We start from the raw sequence: 25,172 nt of genomic DNA on the forward strand, positions 1-25,172 counted from the left end.
CAGACTACCATCCCTGCCTCCCAGACACTGCCAGTCTCACCAGACTACCATCCCTGTCTCCCTGACACTGCCAGTCCAACCAGACTACCATCCCTGTCTCCCAGACACTGACAGTCCCACCAGACTACCATCCCTGCCTCCCAGACACTGCTAGTCCCACCAGACTACCATTCCTGTCTCCCAGACACTGCCAGTCCCACCAGACTACCAACTGTAAGTCCCAGACACTGCCAGTCCCACCAGACTACCATCCCTCTCACCCAGACACTGCCAGTCCCACCAGACTACCAACTGTGAGTCCCAGACACTGCCAGTCCCACCAGACTACCATCCCTGTCACCCAGACACTGCCAGTCCCACCAGACTACCAACTGTGAGTCCCAAACACTGCCAGTCCCACCAGACTACCATCCCTGTCTCCAAGACACTGCCAGTCCCTTCAGACTACCATACCTGTCTCCCTGGCACTGCCAGTCCCACCAGACTAACATCCCTATCTCCCAGGTTTAGTTGTAGCCAGTTTAGTTGTAGCCGTGAGCCTCCTCTGACAGCAAGGATTCCCTGGAACATAGAATAGGGTGAGCAGCCGGTGCGTGGGTTAAACGGCGAGGATCGCTTGTTTTCGGCGATCCCTACTGTTTAACCCTCTCACCGGCCGCATTGAATACGGCCCAGTGTATTCATGTTGGCTTTTTCCTGTTTCTCCATATGTTACTGACCTCTCTGATTGGCTGGAAGTCACTCTGCAGTCTGTCACATGACATACCCGTGCAATATACTGATGCCTGGGAATCTAGGATGGATAGTATAATGATAGCATATATATATACAATTCCCTTAGTTTACACATTAGTGCATTGTATAGCAGTGACGTGCGGTGAGGTTACTGGTCAGTGAGACACTGGCTTGGTGGAGCCAGCACCGCCGTACTCTGTGGGGAACGCTGGGTCCTGGTTGCTTCTGCGCTGACAGGCAGCTGTAGGAGCTGCCACCTGCATAAGCAGTAGAGACAGGCAAAATAGCTCCTGCCTGTCAGCGCGAAGGCAACTTGGACAAAGCACTCTCCGCAGACCCCATCAGCGCTGGATCCACCAAGCCGCCACCAGATTGCACTTAATATGTGACCTATAATAATTAGGCCCCATGTTCTCCCAGATATGCTATCCTCGCAAGCTACACCACAAGTAGTACCCCTTACATATTATATACCCCTTATAAACTAGAAACCTACCACCCCTCAGCAGCAGCGGCAGAACATCAGCAGCTCACAAAAAAATACTTGGGCTGTCAGAGGGTTTCTGGGCAACCAGAATGCCACCTCTGTGGGCTACAGACCCTTATATAATAAATAACAATCACCCCTAACATACACACTTAGCTTAAATACTACATATACTTAAATACTACATATATTTCACCCACACACCATATATATGACCCCTCCTATAAGTATATACTACATTTATATCACCCCTACACACCCCTAGTATCCTATATACCTATCCCCCCCCAAAAAAAACATCTCAAATACTGTATACCTATCACTCGCCCACACACTTATTTATATAATATATACCTCTAACCCCTCCACCACTGTGCCCCTTTTGTACAATATACCTTTCACCTTACCCCATATACCACACACCTTCTACTTTTAGTCTTCAGCACTCCACATGATGAGGCTGCTCTGCTCTCTCCCTGAAGGGCAGGAGGCAGAGCCAGATGGGTGATAACAAAATGAATGGGAGCCCAGCCAGGACTAGTGAAGCTTGGTTAGTGCAATAAGAATTGCTGCGGGTGCCTAGCCGGCGTCTGGCACCCATCGGCGGGTCTAGGTAAGCCACCCAACTAACCTGCTGTCAGCCCCCACTGCCTGCAATCCACACAGTCAGAGCCGCATGAGCCGGTGACAAGGAGCGGCGAGTAGATAGCAGGCGGTGAGGAGCAGTCATCAAAAGGAAGTTGAGCAGCCTTGGACTCCACTTCCAGTGGAGTAGATACTCCACTGGAAGTGCCTCAGTGACAGTCAGGGATGTGCTTTCTGCCTTTATGAAAGCACGCCGCTGTCACAGAGGCAGATGTGCTTGCCCAATCACATCTACCTCAGTGACAGTGCCCTGTAGATAGTTCATGTTTAGTCAGCAGTGGTTCCCAAACTTATTACAACCACGGCACCCTAGATTATCAGCATTTTTTCCCTGCACCACCAATAAAAAGGTTTTTTTATTGAGAATTTTATTTTTAAACTATTAAATTATGTAACTTGTGCCTATCTGACAGGTTTACCCTGTCCGTGACCCTGAACTGTTCTCGGTCTGCTCGACAGAGAAACCACAGGCGGGATTTAATGTCCTGTCTGCAGCGGGATGAGAAGGGGGCGTGGCCACGAGCTGTGGCCAGGAAGAGGCAAGCTGCAGCCGAGAGCTTGTTACTTCCCGGCCATTCTCAGCAGAAAGAGCCCGACTGCTTGTGAAGTCGGGCTTGTTCTGCTGAGATCCCCTGTTCAATGCTATCGGGGAAGACAGCAAGGAATAAGAAAACATCATTTATGTGATGGTGTACTCTTGTTCTTCTGATTATCTACATGTTTCATGATTGACAGACACTAGCGTTGGTTATCAGTAACATTGGAAGTAGCTGCTGGTCAGTACAGATGAAGCAGAGTGCTGGAATAGGGGCAGAGCTGTCTGGTAGACCCTCGGTTCTCTAAATCAGTGATTCAGGGAGTCTTAAGCATACTTACCTACTTTTGAAAACTAGTTTCAGGGAGATTATAGTTGGTAATAGAATTTTGCAATGCGTCCCATTGAGGGGGCATGTCACGGTCCACCCAAAGGGCGTGTCTAGTTCCATATATGGAGAGATTGTGAAAAGAGATTGTGAACGTGGCACCTAAAAGCGTGGGTGTGTACTGCTACATCTGAGAGAAATCTTTAAAAATGATTTATATCCAAATGTAGATGAGCCCCAAAGCAGTTAGTAAGAGATACAATACTTGCTAAAGTGCTGGGAAATGGTGCTGATGATTCAATGTAAATGTATTTATCTCTCATTCCCTTTTCCCCAAAAAATGTAACAGTGTAATGTGGGCTAGGTGAAATGAGGGAGAGATGGAACTAGACACGCCCTTTGGGTGGAGCATGACACACCCCCCTCAATGGGGGCGCTGTGCACAATTCTACTACCAACTATAATCTCCCTGAAACTAGTTTTCAAAAGTAGGCAAGTATGGGTAAGATGCTCATTCTAAAACAGCTTAGGGTTGTTCAGATTTGATGGTGAGATTGTTGTGTGCTTGATGTTCCCAAAGTTTCTGCTTTTTAACTTATTTGGTGGATGTGAAATGCCTGCAGTGGGCGTCTCTTTTTCCAAGACAGTGTCTGAGTCACTAGCATATTTCCGCAAGTCCAATAAATACGAAATAGCAGCTGCTGCATTTAGGTGCACCTCTGAATCAGGAGCCCATTTTTCCTCAAATTATTTCACTCAGGTAGACAGTGTCGACATCCGTGTAAAAAAAACAGTGAAAACCCCCATGTCGACCTTTTGACTGTCTACCTAATGCATGTCGACATAATGGTGTCAACCTAATGACTGCTTAACAACTTGCTGGTGACCAACTAATCCACACCCATCAAAATTGGTTATGGTATCTATTTGCACATAATTATTAGTAATTGCTTCCCATGTCTTTAGATGGAACAATGAGACTCACCATTCCCTGAAGAAGTTCTATTTACAGCTGAGTATCTGCTGAAGATTAGGGTTGGAACAAGTAATTCAAAAGTGGGAGCTTGCACCAATGGCAACCTAGAAAACAGGCGACATTCTATGAATATTTCATTACTAGTAAAGGGACCTGGGTCATCTCAGTGATTACCTGCTGATCTGAACTGCACCAGCACACCCTGCTCTGTCCTAATCCTGTATATGGTGGTCCATCTCTAGGCTGCATTCACACATTGGCGCATAGAAGGAGGAGATTACAACAATTCTAAAACTATCCTAATCCTCCCCACCCCACATCTCCATCCGAACCCACTCTTCACTCTTTAATTCCCACTCAGTCCCAGTCCCCTTCCCAGTGCCGCATCTATAATGGGTACAGTATATATGGTGCACATGGGCCCCTAAGTCCCAGGGGGCCCACACCACTGCTCATTTTCAAATACTTACCCTCCAGAGTCCAACGGCAGTGTTGACCCCCTATTAGTGTTGTGCATATCCTCTCACTTTACCCAATCAGAGTCCACATGGATTTTGAAGTATGGAAAAGTAAAAAAATTAAGAAAAAACATGAAAAGCTCCTGTCAACCTTTTCAGGTATTGACCTTTTTTATGTTGACCTTTTTTTTGTGTCTGCCTTTTGCATTTCAACCTTTTGTCAATGTCGAACTTTTTGCATGTCAACATTTTGGCATCTTTTGGCATCTGGACTCTATAGACCTATCAACTGGATACCGATTATCAGCAAAGAACAAGAAGCCACACAAGAATGAATTGGGATTGATTTGATGTTTCATCCATAAATTTTAGTCTAAATGTTACAGACAGTGGCAGATTGAAGGGGGGCACATAGGCAAACGCAGGGGGGGTTGATGGTTGCCTGGAAACCCCCTTCTGTTGGCAAGTGCCTTAAATTATGACAGCAATAGCACTGGTATATAATATGATCAGTAGAACTGCCACCACATCAGGCAGTGTAAGGAACAGAGCGGAGCTGCTGCACATGCCCAGTGTACCAGCTTCATCTACCACATTTACTGTATGTGTGGATCTGAGCCCTCAAACATCCCAATGGACCAGAGAGTAGCTGCCAGGAGGAAGAGACAGGAGCCTTACCATGAAGTGGGAGTTTGTGAGCTTAAAAAGTGCAATACTGGTTCTATTATGTTTGTGTATTTATTATGATATGTTTAAACATTTCCTGACAATTTAACCTTATTTAAAACAGCCTATACTATAGACCATCACTAGTATAGACCATCTGTACTGTCAAATATTAATTTTGTATTCCATACAGTATCCAGTGTATAAAAATACCAATTTTCAGGGCTGTTACCACTCCCCTAGACTCCCGTACTTCAATGCACTGCAGAGTGGGAGATTTTGGGTTACATTTGGAAACCCCCTGTGTTTGCCACTTGGGCACTAAGGCCAGCCTTACACAGGTTCCAGCACCAGCAAAAGGGAGATGCCACCTAAAATACAGAGGACCCGGTGCCAGAGCATGAAATCCAGCATCAGTGTGTGTGGATACTAATAGCATCAGGGGTTTGGAAGAAAGCTGGCAGCTGCTAGGGTTATTGTTGCAGCTGTGGTGCCTCTATCTGGATGTTAAGAGACCCAGACCACTGGAGGGTCAATGAAGAGGCCATGGCTGGTGCCATACTACAGGAGCAGGTAAGTAATGCATAATTAAGGGGTAGCTGTATTTGTAAGGCAGCATGTAAAGAAGCACAAGTGGATTTAGGCACTAGGGTTAGGCTGGATGAAAAGGTTAAGTTTAGCGGCAGGGATGGAGGGTTAGCGTTAAGTACTTAATAAAGGGGGTTAGGCTAGATGGCAGGGAACAAGGGTTAAGGTTAGGCACTAGTGTGAGAGGGTTAGGGTTTCGATACTTAGTTTACCTACCCAACCCCTGTCGGGATTCCCTCTTTCGGGATGCTGGCGTCAGTATTCTGACTACTGGCACCCACAGCGCTAGTCATTCATATGCTTCCCAATTGTACACAGAAATAAGCAGAAAGGCAAAGGCAGAGATAGACCACAGACAGAAGGCCTCTTCTCCTGTCACCATCCCCCTGTCACTCACTGCCTCTCCCTGTTCTTCACAGGGTTTCCTTTCATAACTATCTCTCCCCTTCACCCACTGCCTCTACACTGCATCGCTATATCACCATAACCTTCTCTCTCATCATCCTCTGCCCTCCTACAGCATTCCCTTTGATGCAGCAGTCCAAGTAGGCATCCAGGGACTTGGCAAATTTAAAAAATGAATGAACTGACATGGAGAAGTCGCGGGATGTGTGTTTACATCCTGTGGCTCCTTCTCCCGAATAGAACTATTGGCCACCTAGCGGCACCTGGCAGCCAATCATGGATCGCTAGGCCACTAGGCAGCCAATAGCGCTATTCAGGAGGAGGAGCTGAAGGATGTAAACACACATAGTGCGCCTTCTCCTGAGTCCATATTGGTGTCGGGTCATTCATTTTTTTATTTTGCCAAGTCCATGGATGGTTACTTGGAAAGAAGAGGATGCGATATATGCCAGAGGAACCCCCTTAGTATGGTTTCCATTCACAGGTACCCCATATGGATTATCTTCAGGACCAGTGGATGGACAATACCTACCTACATGTCAAGGTAGGTAAGTATCTGTAGGAATGGGCTCAGTGTGTAATAAAGTTGTACTTTAATGGTGTGTCTGTGTTTTTATTTAACTATTTGTACTGTTGTGGGACTACAAGTCCCAGCGGGCCATTTAATGCCCCGCATGTAGGGACTTTTGGTTCTCCATGTCCCTACATGCGGTGCAGAATTGCTGGGGCTCATAGTTGCATAGCAATACACAATAGTTATTTCTATTTTTTACAACAACATCAGCCCAATGCCCAGGGGCACCGGGGACAGTCCCAGGCTTCAGTCTGGGCAGGTAAATTCTGGAGGGGGAACCCCTTCATTGGGGGGTCCCCACTTCCCCAGGACTCCTGCCCAGACTGACCAGTTAGGGGGTTAATGTTTTGTATAAAAAGTCTCCCCCTGGCTGTGGCATTACCCTGCTGACTGGTTGGGGCTGGTGCTGGGTCACAAAATACGGGGGACCCCTACTCATTTTGTCCCCCATATTTTGGCAACCAGGACTGGCCCTTGGGCCTGGGGCTGGTTTTAAAAAATGCAGGGACCCCCTACTCGGTTTGTTCCCTGATTTTTTAAAACCAGGACCGGTTCTTTGAGCCTGGGGCTGGTTATGGCCGTGGGTGGGGACCCCACGCCGTTTTTTCAAATTATTATTATCATTTTTTTTACACTGCAGCCTGCACCGATCAGACTGATCCACGCAGGCTGCCGAATGGTATTTGTATTTAGCGGCTGTATATAAGGCCGCTAAATATGAATACGAATGCATACGCCATCGCCAAATCCAAATTCGTAAATAGGGCAGATTAATAAATCTGCCCTATTTACGAATCGTATTTTGGAAAAAAATACAGCCATTACCAGTTGTAAGCTTTCATGTTAAGAATATGAATACGACTCAGTTGTATTTGTATTCTTAGTAAATTTCCCCTTGTCTGGTTTTATTATCCGAGTTTATAATCAAAGATAGATGACATAATTTCACTTGTTTTTTTTTTTCTTGTTTTTTTTCTTTTTTGTAAAATAATAATAATAATAAATAATCACCTTGTTGTCTGTTCAACTAATGCAGTGAACTTTATTACATTTATGTTTCTGCTGTAAATGCCAAGGAGAACAACTATACTGAACCTTTGTTCCATTTCCTGTGCATTTGTGTTATTAATGTTTTCAATACATAACTTGGAGCCTTGAGATAATATCCGAACCACTCCCAAATCACTGACTTTATTTCCGAAACAGAAGCCAGTTCAGGAAAGACTACTAATAAAATGACCACCACACACACACAATACAGATATTGTACACTTAGAAATAAGTAACTTCTAATCATACTGTAGCTCTTTGTAGGCAAATACTGAGCAGGAGTCAATGAGCAATCTGACAAACATTTTGGCGTTGAGCTGGATGGCGGCTTGACACTTAAACATCAGCTATCAGCCACAATCAAATCCTCATTCTTTCATCTAAAGAACATCGCCAGAATCAAACACTTAATTCCCTCTGAAGATCTGCCAAAGTCACACATGCATTGGTATCATCTCGATTGGACTACTGATTGCTCTCTACACATGGAGCAGCTCTTGATGGAGCTGCTCCTGGCAATAGAATCGGCATCCGCCGACTTGCGCCAGCCAACGGAAGGGGACGCGCATGCACAAGACCCACCTGGTTCTGTCGGAGCCCTCCGCCGGTCCCCTGCACCACCCCGCAGCTCCCCGGAGGGAAACCGCTCCCGCTGCCGCCTTGTTGACAAGGACGCGCAAGTGTTTGAGATGCTCACGCGTCCCGGTCAGATGGAGCTCCTGTCCGCCAGCCTGCGCCAGCTCAGGGCATCTGGTGATCCTGCAGGCTCGCTGACAGACGCTCCATCTGTACCTTGGACTCCCAGCAAAAGAACTGCACTGATTACAGCTGGTACAAACACAGCTGCCAGGCTGTTAACCAACCAGCCCCATTCTAGCCTCCTATTTTTTACTCCCTTTACTGGCTGCCTATAAGATCGTGAATCATCTTAAAGATACATTTTCTGAGTTTCAAAACCACAGATTACCAAGGTCCAAGGTATCTGAAGCAGCTTCTGTTTCCATACTGTCCCACCCGAGTACTGCAATCTGTAGATGAAGGACTTTCAGCAGTCCCTAGAGTCTCCCGTAATTCATCTGGGTCAAGCTTTAAGCCATGCAACTCCGACTCTGTGAAACTTACTGCCCCGCAAAGTTTGAGAGGCCCCCACTCTAGAATCCTTCAAACACAAACTCATGACTTTCCTATTTACTCAAACATTTATGTAAGTATCGTTTATGAAAAGCTTTTCTGTACTTCATTGTTCCTGTACTGTATTACATTTATTCTATCTGTTAAGCTCCTTGAGTCCTATTGGAGAAAGAGCACCATATAAATACAATAATAATAATAATATTTATTATTATTTTGAATTCTGCTATTATTATTTTATTTGCATTATAAGTGCAGGACCTTCTTACTAAGCACACCTAAAATATTGATGAATTGGACAAAAACAACCATCTAGCAGAAGGGTGTGATTCATTAAGTTGACAATGTCTCATTAACACCAAAAGTCCAAAATGCACAAGGTCTACACTGGAAAAAGGTCAACATGTATAAAGGTCAGCAGGAGTTTTTCATTTTTTTTGTGTCAATGTCGACATCTGAGCACGTGTCCCCTATTAGTGTACCATGTCTACTTACATGGCTTACTTCGTTCCCCATATGGTTTTAACCAACTGACTATCAACCTAGACATTCTATCAGCCATCGAGATACGATAGCGGAACATGTGATGACACAGTACATACAAAATATCAGCTTGTCTACTTATCTTCTGAATAAGGTTTTGAACGAAAATCCAGTACCTTGTTCCCAGAGTGCTTTGTAAGGTGGTACCAATGCCACAGGCAAAGAGACTGCTAGCTAATAGACGATTCTGATCTGGTGGTGCCAATGGGCGACTCTGGAGGAGAAGTCTGTGACAGGTACATATCAAAGAGGCCTGGACCAGAAGATGCTGAAGGGAGACATGTCATGAAAACATATACTGTATATATATCTGTCCTACTATCATTGGATATCTGGAAATAACCAATTTAGAACCAATTCTTAAAAACGATCCGTTATTTAGGACAAAGGCTGGACTTTACCTGTATTCTGTGGAGATGTAGGATATGGTACAGATCTAAATACTCCCCTTAATAAGCCTGAAATACGACATACCACAATCTGCTGCGGTATGGTGTGTTATCAGATCTTGCTCATCTTCCCTATATATAAATGTAGAATTTCGCATATCATCCTGAGCCCTGTCTGTGATTTTTGATAATTTATGGCACAGCCCATAAGCTTGCTTATAATGGTAATGCAATATTATTGCTGTTCATAATTTGGTTAGAAATGTATATGATGTATCCAGGACATACTTAAAATGAGAGGTTAGTAAAATAAATAAAGGATATAAAAATTAACATAATGTGTATAAACAAAATACATACATAAGGGTCCAACAAATAAAAGTCAGTTAAGGTCCATACACACTGGGCGACTATGCCCAGCGTGTATGGACAGCGATGATCGCTATCATCGCTGGGGGGAAAGCCGTGGCTTTCCCCCTGCCCGGCGCCATCAGCAGGGAGATGACGGCTTTGCATAGCGCAGCGATATGCAAAGACGTCCTCAAAGCTGATCATCTGCTGGTATTACCAGCAGATGAACGGCTTTCCCGGCGATGGTGCGGGAGATGAACAGCTTTCCCGGCGATGGTGCAGGAGTGCACAGCAGCGCTCACCGCTCATCACCGGGGCATATAAACTGGGTGGCTTTGAGCTGAAACATGCTATTTTGAGCGGCTTTCATCTCAAAGTCACCCAGGCCCTTATTCTGGTTGGTGCGGCCGGAGCCGCACACGGTGCTCCGGCCGCACAAACCAATCCCCGCCCACGAGACGGATCGCCACGGCCGTCCGTACACGGACGGCTGGCGATCCGCATAAAAATGGTGGGGCGTACGCCTCCACCATGGTGGGAGCTGCCCCCTGCATTCGATGGTCGTCGACCATCGAAGGCAGGGCCGCACGCCACAGCAGCTCCCGCAAGCTGAGACCACACGGACAATCGTCCGTGTGATAGCTTGTATGGGGGCTGAGAGCTGACATCCGGCGACGTCAGCTTTCCGCCCCCATCAGTGGCGTCATGCCCTGATTAGCATGCATACGCCCCGCGTTTGCATGGGAACGCCCATGAAACGCGGGGCGTATACATAGGGAAATGAGGGTATGAAGCCCCTCACGCCCCTATACGCCCCCTTTGCGGCGGACGAAATACGTCTGCGGCGAATGGGGACCTCTGCGCATGTGCAGACTAAAAACATCGGCGGTACGGCCGCACGCGGGCCGTACCGTCCGATTCAGAATAAGGGCCCCAGTGTGTATGGGCCTTTATTCTGCTACGGCCAGCAATTTTCACCATCATCGGTCAGCATACATGCTGGGCAAAATCGCCCAGTGTGTATGGACCTTAATATACTGGTGGAAGGATTAAAACTAGTAAGTATTAAAGGTGCTCTAGGTGCCTCTGCATAAATACATCACAACTCTACCATGCCTCCATCCCTTATTTCATTATAACATAAGATGAAAAGGATAACATACATTGATTTACTGCTCCCCGTCATAGAGTGCTGCCCTAGCCATGTGCCAAGCTTGCCTCTGAGCTGAATAGAAACGCTTTAATGATATTCCTGGATATTAGTGCATATCAGGTCAGGTCTTCACTTACTTGTAGTGCAAATAAGAAACTAAGCAGCCAAGGAGGGGTGTGATGTAGTCTGTAGGAGGACTGCCGCGAAGCTTTGGTTCCACAGCAAATCATAGACATCTTTGTGCCCGGATGCAGTGCTTTCTATGCTGCACATGAAGAGAATGACCAAGGCCACTGTTTCTTGTAGACAGAGAGATGAGAAGAAGGAACTGGCAACCTTTGTCTTTTCCTCATATACCCATCTCCAGTCAGTCATTAACATTGGTGTTACACTTGCTTGCACAATAACCTCATTCTCTTGTGTATTTCACATGGATTTCCCAGGAATTCAGGGCTATGTACTAAACCCTGGAGTACATAAAGTAGGTGGAGATACAGGGGCCTTGGAGGAATATAGGGTCAGGTGCACTAACCTTCAAAAAGAGGTAGAAAGAAATAAACTACCACTCAACCAGCTCCTATCATTTTTCAAACACAGCTTTATCTCTCTCCACTTTATCACATTTTGAAGCTTAGTACATCTGGCCCATACTGGTTACGTATGACGTCGCTCAGCACCAGCTCCCCCGTCACCTCGTGTGTATGGCGCTTTAGTCTTCTTCTGTCTAACAAGATAGAGTACATCTTTGTCTTCATTATTTTGCATCTGCTTATACTGTATTTCCTAAAAGTCATCTTTTTTGCTTACACAATACTTGCTACTTTTTTTGCAAACCACACTGGTTTCCTTTTCTTTGTTTTTTTTTTATAAAACTTTTGATACAAAGGGCCTTTTTCTGGTTGGTGCGGTCCGTTCCGAATTCTTTCGGAGGGCGCTTTTTAGCCGTCTACGTCTCATGTGCCACGCATGGTCTACGTACTCGTTCTCTCTAATACCGTCCACAAATGTGCACCGACTCGACTCGGGAAATATGGGCATAATATGGGCGTCATTCGGCCCTACAAAAGGGCGTGGTTTCAAAGTGGGAAGAACTGGGCGTAAATCTGGGCGTACACGAGGGAGTGCACTAACTCTGGTAGGCGTGCATTCGGACACGACACCGACTGCAAACGAACCAACAGGCATGAAATATGCGGTCTTCATGAGCAAGTTTCACTTTGCGGAGACCACTTGTTCATGTGCTAGGCATTCGGTTCGCCCAATTAGTACGCCCGCACCTGAAGCACTCTCAGCTGAACACAATACAATCCACTCCTCTACTCATTAGTGATTAATTACACTCATCATTGGAATCATTGCTGCCTAAATGGCCCATTACTAAATACACAAATATATGCTGCAAACACCACTGCACTTTGCTATTTGACACACATATTACACTGCAAGCAATGGACAGAAATAATATAATTGTAGTCCAAATAACATTAGGCAAAAAAAAATAATACACACATACTGTGTTTAAAACTGTAGATAAGTGAGCTTTAGTATGTGTTAGTAATAATTAGCACATTGTAGAACATTGCATTTGACGTGCAATTATTACATAATATGCATACATAAAACATAGGTAAAGGGGCAACAATGAATGAATAGCACTTCACATGATGTAAGGGTTAATCTAAAGTGGTAGTAATGTGTTTAAGTATCAATTAGGTATTAATTGATTACAATTACAAATAATCCCTTTTTTTATGAGGTTGCCTAATTGCATAAGTGTGTCATGTGGCAGATGTATGAGTTCCGATTACAGTAGTGAGTTTTGCGAAAATACACGTTCGGACGCTGTAAGACCGTGCAGAATCTTTGTGTTCCCACCGCACACGTACGGTTTGGATGTTGTCCGAAAACACACCCTCTTCTTAGAGAGTGAGTCCGACCGAATGCGGACGACCTGTGGGCGTTTGTTCTTACAATGTCCGCACAGCGTTCGGTCAGCTCCGAAATAATTCGGAACGGACCGCACCAACCAGAATAAGGCCCAAAGTTCTGTGCCCTTTAGTACTGCACTTTTATATTTTCTCCACCTCTCCTGCACTAGTTCCAAGTTCCTCTACTCTGCTAAAGAATGGCTTACATTTTTACCATCCCTACAAAATCAGCCTTTCTAAAATCTAACACCTTTGTTTTTTTGTATGGGATGAGTCCGTCTCTGGGGGAAATTTACTAAGGTCCTAAAATACGACCAATACTGGGTACAAATTCATGTACAGGTACATTTTCCGGAAAATATGATTCGTAAATAGGGCCGGATTAATCCTGGAGGGCGGGACCCCATTATTGGGGGGGTCCCCACTCCCCCGGGTCCCTGCCCGGACTGATTGGTCAGGGGGTATAATGCTTTGGCCGCGGGACCTTATATAATAAGCATCCCCCGGCTGTGGCATTACCCTGCTGGTTGGTTTGGCCCGGTGCTGGTTCTCAAAATACGGGGGACCTCTACTCATTTTGTTCCCCGTATTTTGGGAACCAGGCCTGGCCCTTGAGCCTGGTGCTGGTATTAAAAAATCCGGGGATCCCCTTTGTCATTTGCCCTGTGATTTTTTTAAAGCATTACCAGCTTTTTAAGCCTGGGGCTGCTTACGCCATTTAAAACATTTTTTTACACTGAAGCCTGCACAGATCTGACTGATCCGTGCAGCCATATATTGCATACAGTATGGCGCTTAGTAAATTAGGAATGACCATTTGAATGATGTCAATTATAATGGCGTATTTGTAAATAAAAATATGAACATGCCACAAATATGAATAGGCTCATTTTAGTAACTGCCGAATATACGTGTAGGCAGTCATATTTGCAAATGACTGCCTACAAAATACGCCAGGCGTATTTCTGTTAGTAAATTTCCCCCTCTGTCTTTATTCAGAATTATACTGCTTGCTGATCATTGGATCCCAGGTGTTCACCCACTTTTATGTCAGATATTCTGGCTCAGGTTGTATTTGGTCTAATAATTGTGTCTTTGCAATTGGGGTCCCTCACCAATTGCTGGAGGAATAAAATAATAAATAAGAAAGGTGTTTGAACACAGGTGATGGCATTTAAAAGATAAGAGGGAAGTCCAGGAACAGAGCATTGTGGGGGTTATTTTGGTTCACTCTTTCTGACAAATTCCTTCTTAGATGGACAAAACCATGTGCACTGCAGGGGGGCAGATGTAAAAGGTGCAAAGAGAATTAGATTTGGGTGAGTTGTTTTGTTTCTGTGCAGGGAAAATACAGACTTCTTTATTTGTGTATGGGCTTTAATATAGATATCACTTTGAAGTAAAACCCCACCCAAATCTAATTCTCTCTGCACAAGTAACATCTGCCCCACCTGCAGTGCACATGATTTTGTCCATCGAAGAAGGAATTTGAAAGAGTGAACCCCGTGTCTCCTGAAGAGGTTCATGCTGGGAGGTATGCTAATGTTTAACACTAATGCATAGGAGTAAAAAATTAAGAGGGAAATCCAGGAACAGAGCACTTTGTCTCTACTGATAGGAAGAAAGGTATGAACCATGAATTAAGCCCCATACACACTAGCCCTCGAGAGCTACCAACAGTTCACATTTTCCGATACTTGTGTATTTTGGCGGCGCCCCCGATCTTCATTGCGCGATGTGTTAATCGCATCGCATGCCATGCACCCGATGGCATGCGATGCGATGCGATTTTTGCCCCCTGTGCGATGAAGGCACCCTAATGGGTGCTTACAATGTTAAATGCACCCCCACGCCACCCCCCCCCCCACTATAAACGTGAACCCGAAGCATGGCGAGCGGCGGCGGTACGCGTCCTCCGACCTTTTCATACCCCCACTATCCACGTCGGTGTGGAGTTGAGAATAGAAAGTGTGGCGAGCGCAGCGAGCCCGAAGCGTGGCGAGCGGACGCGGACACCTGTGAAGCCCGCGAGGGGACGCGGATACCTGTGAAGGTATCCGCGTCCCCTCGCCACGCTTCGGGCTCGGTGGCTTGCTGCTCTCGCCACACTTTCTATTCTCAACTCCGTGCCGACGTGGATAGTGGGGGTATGAAAAGGTCGGAGGACGCGTACCACCGCCCCTCGTGGGCTCGCTGCGCTCGCCACGCTTCGGGTTCACGTTTATAGTGGGGGGGGGGTGGCGTGGGGGTGCATTTAACATTGTAAGCACCCATTAGGTTGCTTATACAATGTTTAATCGCATGGAGCTAATTAGCTCACTTGTGATTCTGTGAGGAGACCTGCAAAACATGCACTGTTGGTAGCTCTTGAGGACTAGGGTTGGCTACCCCAGCACTAGAGGATACAGTCAAATGTATTGCTCAGAACAGGCTTTCTTTTACTATATCTTCGAGTGTGTACACTCATTGGGGGTTATTCTGATTCACTCGGAAAGGCACAATCACTCGCTAATGGACAAAACCATATGCACTGCAGGTGGGGATGATGTAACATGTGCAGAGAGAGTTAGATTTGGGTGTTTTATTGTTTCTGTGCAGGGTAAATACTGGATGCTTTTTTTTTACTCTGCAATATTATAGATATCAGTTTGAAGTACACCCCCAACCCAAATCTAACTCTCTTTGCACATGTTACATCAGCCCCACCTGCAGTGCACATGGTTTTGTCCATTAGAGTGATTGTGCCTTTCCGAGTGAATCGGAATAACCCCCATTGTCATTAAATATGCGCGCTCCCGCACATTGTTAACAACATCCTCCCTTGTCCTGCATGTACAGACAAGGGTGACCCTCTTTTACAAGGGCCATGCTGCAGCTGCAACACGGCCCCCACTCCCCCGCTGTCCGTCACCTGATCCCCTGCTGGCATTGGCAAGTGTGTATGCATTTTCCAATGCCATCACCCTGTCTGGTGCCCGCCACCGACAGGGATCGCTATATGTGTATGGGGCTATATATAGTTTAGAGAGATAAATTGAAAAAAATTCTAAATATTTTGCATTAAATGGTTAAAGACGATGAGCAGGAAACTAAGATGACAGCAATGTCTTTCTGAAAAATGCATAGTGGTTTTATTTTTTTTAACGAGTCAGAATAAAGCCTGCGGAGGGAAAGTTAGTGCAGACCCAGCAAAAGTCATTCACATTGATTCCAAAGTCCCAGAGCTAGTGCCCCTCTCATCACTGAGCTTATTTCATGACATGTTTTTAATGCACAACTACTGCATAACTACTTCACATACTTTGCACACGTTTAATAAAGTTGTCCACTTGGGTATTCAATTCTCTTTTTTCGGATAATGTTCCCCTAAGCAGCAATTTGGTAGGAGGTGGTGCTCCATGGCATTCCCCCTGTTTCCTTAACAGTTCACAATTATTTTCCCAGCTGAAGAACAGGAGGGGTTGGTGGAAAGAACAGAAGCAGTTGTTGCTAAACCTTCTAGTGCCACTTTAGTGAACAGCCAAATCTATGTCAGGTTTCAGTTACTTGCTGGATACTCCATAATGATATGGCAATAAAGTTATACTGAAATAACCCTCTGCATAATGGCCCTTATTCTGATCGATGCGGATATTCCCGCTTGCGTACGGGCCGCCGATGTTTATCTTCTGCGCATGTGCAGAGGTCACTCTGCGCATGTGCAGGCGATTTCGCCGCAAGGATTCTCTATACGCCGCACAGGGGGCGTAGTGGGGCGTGAGGGGCTACTTAGCCTCATTACCCTATGCATACGCCCCGCGTTTCATGGGCGTTCCCATGCAAACGCGGGGCGTATGCATGGTAATGAGGCCGTGACGCGTGGGTACGGGGCGGGCATCTGACATCGCCGGATGTCAGCTGCCCGCCCCCATACAAGATTTCACACGGACAAGTGTCCGTGTGGTCTTGTGTTGCGGGACCTGGTGGAGCGTGCGGCCCTGCATTCGATGTTCGGCGACCATCGAATGCAGGGGCTGCTCCCACCATGGAGGAGGCGTATCCCCGTCCAATTTCATGCGGATCGCCACATATCCGCGTACGGACGGCAGGTGGCGATCCGTATGGAAGGCGGGGATTCGCCTGCACGGTCGTGGCCGCATATTCTGATCGGGCCGCACCGATCAGAATAAGGGCCAATGAGAGGATAATATTACTGCAGAACAAATGTGGTGTTGAAATGAAGTAGACATGTTGCATGCTGAATTGGAAGCCAGGTGCAAATGAAAATAAGTTAACCCTGACCCTTTCCAATTTGCTCAATATAGAAGGTGAAGATTAAGGGCGAGATGTATCAAACTGAAAATGCGGTAAAACCCCTATGGGCTTCTTTTTGCCGCCCGCCGACGCAAACCCGCCACCTCGCCGACCCCCCCTCTGGCTTACCTTCCTGAAGGGTCCTCCTGGACCCTGGAAGGTAAACCCCTCCTCCCCCTAGTGAAGCAGCCGGACATCCTTCCGGCTGCTGGGGGGAGGAGGAGGCGCCGGGGACAGCCTGCTTAGCTGTCCCCGGCATGAGGAGAGAGCCAGGCGGCAGGGAGGTGACGGAGACCCCCCGCACACCAGAGTACAGGTATCGCGGGGGTTTGGCTCCGTCACCGCATCGCGATGCCAGCCGCATATGATAGTACATATGCGCTGGCATCGCGGCGGACAGCCGGCGACGGGTGGCGATGTATTTTAATACATCCCGCCCTAAAAGATTAAAATGTGAAAAAACAATGCTATTATACCTAATAAACAATGCATTTCTACCACCTCTTACAAAGAAACCTCAACAGAAGGAAAACTGAATTCCATAGTTGCCAACTGCACATAATATCAAGGGATGGGCCCTATAAATAGCATTATTTTTTAAATACTCACCTCCAATTACAGTGGCTAATCTAGTACACCGAAGTTCACTTAACCGGGTTGGTATGAAAACACAGATGGTCGGGATTTCGACACATTTCCAGATGGATCATGGTAGGTATCTTAACACTAACCTTACTCCTAGCCTACCCCTTCCACAGCCTAACCATAACCACCCTTATTTGTAGTCACTTACTAGCCCTTACCGCATAGCCTAACCCACCGCCTAGTGCCTAACCTAACCCAAATACTTACCTTGGGCATCCATTGGCATTGTGAGCAACATGATTGTGATGTCCAGATTCTGACCGTTGGGATCCCGACTGCCGTACACTGCCTCCGGCACCTACCTCAACAATACCAGTTCTTAAGCAGCTCAGCCAGACTTTACCAGCAACCCAATTTTTTTACAGCTTTATCTCCTCGCTCGGACTTTCTCTGAAGAACAAATGTTATTAGATAAATAGTGAGTGGCCACTGGTACAACCAGTGAGAGGTGACACACGATGTGAATGGAGCATTTATAAGGGGAGGTTGGCTATATATAAGATCTGAGAGCATATGGGGAATTTTAGGTGTGGGGGTATTTTGTGTCAAGCTGAAGGTTTAAGGTCACATAGTATGAGTAGCATGCAGGGCCTTTATGGGTTATGTGTATCTGAGGCAATGTAGGAGAATTTGTGGGAAAGCAGACAGGGCTGAGTGGCATATACAGCTTCTGAGAGATATGTGAGGGAACTTGGGATTGGGATGGTTTATTCTTGTTTAAGAGTAAGGTGCATCTTTTATGATGGTGACCCTTGCTGCATACCAGATTGCCCATGGGTTGGGATCATTTGGTCTACAGCATGATGGTCGACAGTCATAAGGTCGACACCATTAGGTCGATATGGGAAAGGTCGACATTGGTCTAGGTCGACATGGGAAAAGGTTAACATGGTTCTAGGTCGAAAGGTCATTAGTTCGAGAGGTCGTTAGTTCGAAAATGTTTAGGTCGACAGTCAAAAGGTCGACATCTGGTTTTTCACTGTTTTTCGACCTGAATGTCAACACAGTTGACATGGACACAGTTTAAAGTGCATCGCTTTGCTCGCTGTGCTCGCAATGTGTCGGGCACGGTGTCTCGCTGCGCTAGACACACTATTTTATTCTGCCACCACACCCTAGTATATAGTAGGGCATGAAATACCTCCTGTCTGCGCATGTTGGCTTAAAAAAACAGTGAAAAACCCCATGTTGACCTTTTGACTGTCGACCTAGCTAATGTCAAACTAATGACATGTCGAACTAATGACCTTTCGACCTAGAACCATGTCGACCTTTTCTAATGTTGCCCTAGACCCATGTCGACATTTTCCATGTCGACCATCATGCTGTAGACCAAATGACCGCATCCCATTGCCCATAACGGAGACCAAGGTTACGCATTGTGTAGAACGCCAGCTGCTGTGGAACTAAACATACCAGTATGCCCTGACACAGATCTCCTGCTAGTGTATGCTAAACCTGTGACAGGGTAAACTTAGGATGTGTAGTTCTGCAGCTCGAGTGTCACACGTTGCCTACTCCCTGACTTAGACTACATATAGCTGCATATATTATGTGTGGCAAGTTTACATTTGTTCACTCAGCAGCAGATTTACTAAGAAATTTGGCAACAATGGAATTCAATACAGAACTATGCAAAACTGAATTAGTTTTGGATCTACACTTAGCGAATAGGATGTACAGAATATGTTTCCTGCAAAATTGCTGTGACAAACTTAAGAAAATGAAAATGAGATATATGCAATGGTTGGGCACACTGTAAACAGCATATATCTGTGGACACAACACAATAATGAGTCATGAGGTCAGAGGCGCGGGCTCCCCTCCAGAGCTTCTATCAGGAAACAAACACACTTGAGTCAGAAAATATCATATTATTTCTCCATCCAAATGAAGGTTCCTGAATCAGGAAATGTCCTGCACGTTCTGATGATCAAAATGAATAGCCAGATAATTATTTCTGTCACAGGCTGGAGCCTCAGAGACTTTCCATATTCCAATTTTGCGAAGATGGATTGGTGGCTTCTCATGTGGCCGGAATGTACCAAATGATGGCTGACAGGACTATTTATGCGTTATAGAACGCTACAGCCTCCAATCCCTTAATCTCTACTGTGATGACGCAGTTCTGGCCTTTGCCCACAAAATGTCCTAAAAAAGTAGTCCTGGGAGCTGCAGCTGGCTTCGCGTGCACCCTGAGCTTCTATCACAAAGAATTGCGATCTATTCCTGAAAAAAAAAACAGAAAAAAGGCATTGTAAGCAATGTTTAAACCCACAAAGCACAGATAACAGGTAGATCATGGACAGGTAGATCACATAATGGAGGTTATTCTGGTAAGTGCGTAAATTGCCGAATTCTTTCGGAGCGGTCCGCACGCCACGCTGTGCGGACATCGTACAAAGAAACGCCCACCGGTCCTCCGCATTCGGACAGACTCACACTTTAAGAACAGGGCGTGTTTACGGATGACATCCAAACCATGCGTGTGCGGTGTACACACACATATTCTGCACGGTCTTACCGCGTCAGAACGGACGGGAACCTGCCTTTCAGCATATATTTGTGTGTTTTGTAATGGTCCATTTAAGCTGCAATGGTTCCAATTGAAGCAATGACAAGAGTGTAATTAATGAGAAATGAGCAAAGGAGTGGATTGTATTGTGTTCAGCTGACATTGGTTCAGGTGCGCCCGTACTGATTGGGCGTTCCGAATGCCTAGCGCATGACCGAGTGGTGTCCGCAAAGCAATACTTGCTTATGAAGACCGCATGTTTCCTGCCTTTTTGTTCTTGTACAGTCGGTGTGCTGTCCGAATGTACGCGTACCAGAATTAGTGCACTCCCTCGTGTACGCTCATGTTTACGCCCAGTTTAGCCCACTTTGAAACTATGCCCCTGTGTAGTTCCGAATGACGCCCATAATACGCCCATATCTCCCGAGTGAATGCGGTGCACATTTCTGTAAGGTATTAGTGAGAACAAGTACGGAGACCTTGCGTGGCATATGCGCATAGCGTTGCCCACGCATGCGCAGACGGCTAAAAAACGCCATCCGAAAGAGTTCGGGAAAGTACGCATCGACCAGAATAAGGCCCAATGTATCAATAGTGAATCATGCGTGTACTGCAGAGAAAGAAATCCATGAATTGTCAATTATTTATAACCCCGATACATTTAAACCTATGCTAACAAAAGATAAAAAACTACGCTCAAAACACTGCACAAAAATATTTTGTTTGCCTCCTTAGCGTCTGTCATAACTAACATGCAATTTCACACATATGGTCCAATGTCCATTTGTAAATAATGTTGTTTAATATAGACATCTCAGTAGGATAAAAAGATGGCATGTGTGGAGGACAGAGAAGCAAGGCCCAGGGCATCTCAGGCAGCAGCAGCAGAGAGATAAGCAAAATCTCAGGCAGTACACAAAACCTCAAGTGGGGCAGAAGTGCAGAGCTCGGCGCTTCCAAGGTGCAAAGTGCAGAGTTGAGCTGTGCAGACAATCTCTCACACTGACGTTTGCTCCTGCCAAGCGATGTAGGGAGCGTACCTGTGCCTTAGAGAGGAGAAGGAGGTGCAGGGTGAAGGTAGAAAAGAGCCTTCCCAGGGTTAGGAATTAAGGGCATCAATACCTGCAGGGGTTAAAACCAGGGCTTGAAGGATGTCAGATAGAGAAACAATCCCACTGGGGCGATGATCTGCGTCCACCAGGACCAGGCGATGAACCTGTCAAGTGATGGAGGAACATGACAGTAAAATAGATAGCTAAATATAATTGACACAGAAACCATACCAACTAGGGATGCCAATCCCGGGGCATTTTTTCAATCCCGGAAATCGGGATTGAAAAATGCTCAATCCCGGGATTTGGCATCTCTAAATCAGTTTAGGCCAAAAAACAATAAAATAAGAAGCCCAGTCCCCCCCGTCCCCCCCCCCCCCCCCCCCGCTCCAGCCGCCCCGCACATTCATTTACTTACACCAGCGGCCGGGAGCAGGGCAGACAGGAGCGGGAGGCGGCGGTAGCAGCAGCAGCAGAGCCGACGGCTGATGCTGCCAGGTCCGGTCCAGCGGGTGGCCGACGCTGCCAGGTCCGGTCCAGCGGGCGGGCAGCAGAGCGGGCGGCCGACGCTGTCCAGGTCAGAGATGATTCTGGAGCAGGTATGGGCAATCCGACCTGCGCAGCGTGATGGTCAGAGGTCACGCTGCACAGGTCGGACTGCCCATACCAGCTCCAGACTGCAGTCTGGGGATCAGGAACTCCTGGGTAGCGTCTGAGCACTCGCTCAGACGCTGCCCGGCATTAGATATGCGCATGCGCATATAATCCCGGGATTGGAAGATCCAATCCCGGGATTCAAATCCCGGCGTTTTTTAGGCCAAATCCCGGGATCCCGCCGATCCCGATCCCGGGATTGGCCACCCTAATACCAACCCATCAGGGTTTGGAACAGTAGGATGATGTATATAACAGGGCCACAACTAGGGTGGGTGCTAGAGGGGCTGGTCACTGCGCACCTCTCTGATTAAAAGACTGACACCTTTACAATCGGTCTGAGGAGTGCTGCTGCTTTGGAGACTCAAGCAGGCACAACACTCTCACCCCGCACTGCACCTAAAGACATATGCTCAATTACTGTCCTGATGGCTATCATCGTGAGCACCACACCAGTAGGTTGTGAGAGGAGCCATCCAGCCGTGACAAGCACTGATGGTAACCAGAGCAGGGTCTACAAGGACAGTGGACCTACAGCTCCCTCCAGGAGCTAGCATATCCCACAGGAGCACTGTTACCAACCAATGACTGCTCCACGAGTGTTTTAGCGATGTACAATCCCATCCCTGACTCTAGCGACATAATTAGACATTTTGGTGCCCAGTGCCAGAAGGGCAATTGGTGCCCCCATATTCAAAACAGGGACACTGGGGCAGATGTATTAAGCCTGGCGAAGAGATAAACTGGAGATAAAGTTGACCTAAAGTAGAAGGAGATAACGCACCAGCCAATCAATTCCCATCTGTCATATTTTAAACACAGCTGATTGGCTGGTGCGTTAGCTACTTCCACTTTATCTCGACTTTATCTGCAGTTTATCTCTTCACCAGGCTTAATACATCTGCCCCAGTGTGAGCCGAAAGCGCACTCCAAAAATTTAGTGGCGTCATTTAATAGGGAAGGGGCATGGCCACACAGGGCTGCCAACAGGGGGTGCTGTGGGTACAGCTGTCCTGGGCCCCAGCCTCTGGAGGAGCCCGGGCAGCTGCCCCAGATTGTGATCCCCACCACAGCCTGCCCACCCAGGTGCGGTCTCCCTCATGATTGGCAGGAATTCAATAGGGATGTCAGATTTACAGACTGTGTGGACATACACAGTCTGTACATTCGGACTTGCCTGCCTCCTTCTGCTGGCTGTCCCGCTGGATGGGACGCTTCTGTGGCTTGCTGCATTGCTGAAGGCTGGTGAGTCATGTCCTGGGGATAAGGAGCCCGTGGGTGTCACTGAGCGGCATCGGGAGAGGGAGGGTTAGTAAAAGCCACACTGGGTTATATGGTTATAGTGGGTAAGGGAGGTGTTATGGGCCACACTGGGTTAGGGTGGGTATAAGAGCTCCACCTGCGGTCTGTCAGCTCATATGGAGTGCTAGTGTGCTCCTTGAGGATCAATGGGGACACTGGGGGGGAGGGTGTTACCGTTAGCAGATCGCAATCAAATGCCAATAGTGTACCATACAAATTACTGCTGCTTTCCCAGGGATGCAGTTCACGGGTACATGAGTGACATCTTGACATCCCCCGGGGTGTGATGCTGTTATGCGGTGAGAGCGGGTCTCCTTACAAGTGTAATGCACCCCACATGGGGCAACACGCTGAGTGTTCTGAACAGTGCTAGAACGCACAGCACACAGAGATGTGTCAGCACTGTGTGCTGAGCGATCTGTCAGGGCCAGTATTCTCCGATAAGAACAATGGCCCTGACTGATTAATAACTAGTCTGCTGGTTCTTAATCGCCGGGGTGATGCACAGGGATCTACTTTCACATTATGCCACATGTGAAAGTGTCATGTGACCACGCCCCTCATGGCACATGACCACACCCATTTTCCCACGCACCTATGGCAGGACCACTAAGATAAAATTTCTACTTGCACCACTGCCTGTACATGCACACCTGCACAAGCCTATACAATCATTACCTGCTCTCTTACTATACGGTCAATCACAGCTTCCAATGTTTCATGTGGGTAACACATCAGAACACCTTCCAGACACAGGCGGCGGCGGCGCAGTGCCTCACCCACTGTTATATCCAGGTTATTATAAATCTTCTGGGCTGCCAAATGCTGGTATAAGAAAATAGGTATGTATCAATAATAATAATATGTTTTTATATAGCTCCCTTTCTCCAATAGAACTGCCGGGCTGACATTTTTGGTGTAAAAAAAAAAAAATAGAATTAAAAAATAACATTGAACTGGGCTGTGGAACGACAAGTCCCAGCAAGCTTCCTCCGCATGCAGGGACTTGGAGAACCACAAGTCCCAGCATGCGGGACATTAACGGGCTTGTAGTCCCACAGCATGACCAATGTTAAATAAATATACACTTAACAGTACAACTATAATAACATTCATGCATACACACAGTCACACATGCAAGCATGCATACTCACCTTGCTGCACACTCCTCCACAAGCTGGTCCTCTTGTCCAGTGGGTTAAAAAAATGATCTACGCGAACCCTGGACTTGCATGTAGGGTGGCCAATTGAGATTTGGCTCCAAAAACGCTGGGATTTCAATCCTAGGATTGGAGTTTCCAATCTCGGGATTTCGTGGGTCTAATGCTGGGCAGGGTCTGAGCACTTGCTCAGATGCTGCACGGCTAGTCCGGATGCCCAGCATGCGGGTCTGCGCAGCGTGATGGTCAGAGGTCACGCTGCGCAGGATGAACAGTCTCTCCGCCTGCACACAGCCTCACTGCGTCGCTCCCCAGACCTGCTTTAGCCGCCCACCAGACGCGCCTCAGCAACTCTCCCCAGCCCGGCTCCCAGACTCTCCGCCAGCCTCACAGCCAGCACAGCTCCTGGCCACTCCTGCTTGCAGGTAAATATGCAGTGTAGCCGGGGTGTTTTTTTTATTAGGGAAGCCAATCCAGAGGTCTCGGGAATCCCAGGATTGAGCAATTTCCAATCCCGAATTCCGGGGTTGAAAAAATGCCCCAGGATTGGCTTCCTTGCTCACATGCAGGTCTTCCCTGACACTGAGGGAAATCGTCACTGGGACTCCT

General features: G+C 46.9%; 2 protein-coding genes across 6 annotated transcripts in view; both read right to left on the reverse strand.

Moving 5' to 3' along the window:
* The window catches only part of SLC23A3 (solute carrier family 23 member 3), a 30,904-nt gene extending 19,654 nt beyond the window's left edge, over nucleotides 1-11,250 (reverse strand). The window contains exons 1-4 of the mRNA XM_083153737.1: nucleotides 11,152-11,250; nucleotides 9,238-9,389; nucleotides 3,716-3,810; nucleotides 720-793 (exon numbers count right to left, since the gene is read on the reverse strand). Coding sequence (XP_083009863.1) covers nucleotides 720-793; nucleotides 3,716-3,810; nucleotides 9,238-9,389; nucleotides 11,152-11,250 — 420 coding nt within the window. The remainder of the gene's footprint in view (nucleotides 1-719; nucleotides 794-3,715; nucleotides 3,811-9,237; nucleotides 9,390-11,151) is intronic.
* Nucleotides 11,251-16,048: 4,798 nt separating this feature from the next.
* The window catches only part of PRKAG3 (protein kinase AMP-activated non-catalytic subunit gamma 3), a 52,888-nt gene continuing 43,764 nt past the window's right edge, over nucleotides 16,049-25,172 (reverse strand). For 4 of the 5 annotated variants that reach the window (XM_083153742.1, XM_083153741.1, XM_083153740.1 and 1 more), the window contains exons 11-13: nucleotides 24,082-24,228; nucleotides 21,518-21,611; nucleotides 16,049-20,109 (exon numbers count right to left, since the gene is read on the reverse strand). In XM_083153742.1, coding sequence (XP_083009868.1) covers nucleotides 20,087-20,109; nucleotides 21,518-21,611; nucleotides 24,082-24,228 — 264 coding nt within the window. In that variant the 3' untranslated portion in view covers nucleotides 16,049-20,086. Of the gene's footprint in view, nucleotides 20,110-21,435; nucleotides 21,612-24,081; nucleotides 24,229-25,172 lie in introns of all 5 variants that reach the window. The other variant, XR_014450805.1, reaches the window with a different exon arrangement.

Source organism: Crinia signifera, chromosome 7, assembly GCF_055691185.1.
Source record: "Crinia signifera chromosome 7, ASM5569118v1, whole genome shotgun sequence".
Lineage (NCBI taxonomy): Eukaryota > Metazoa > Chordata > Amphibia > Anura > Myobatrachidae > Crinia > Crinia signifera.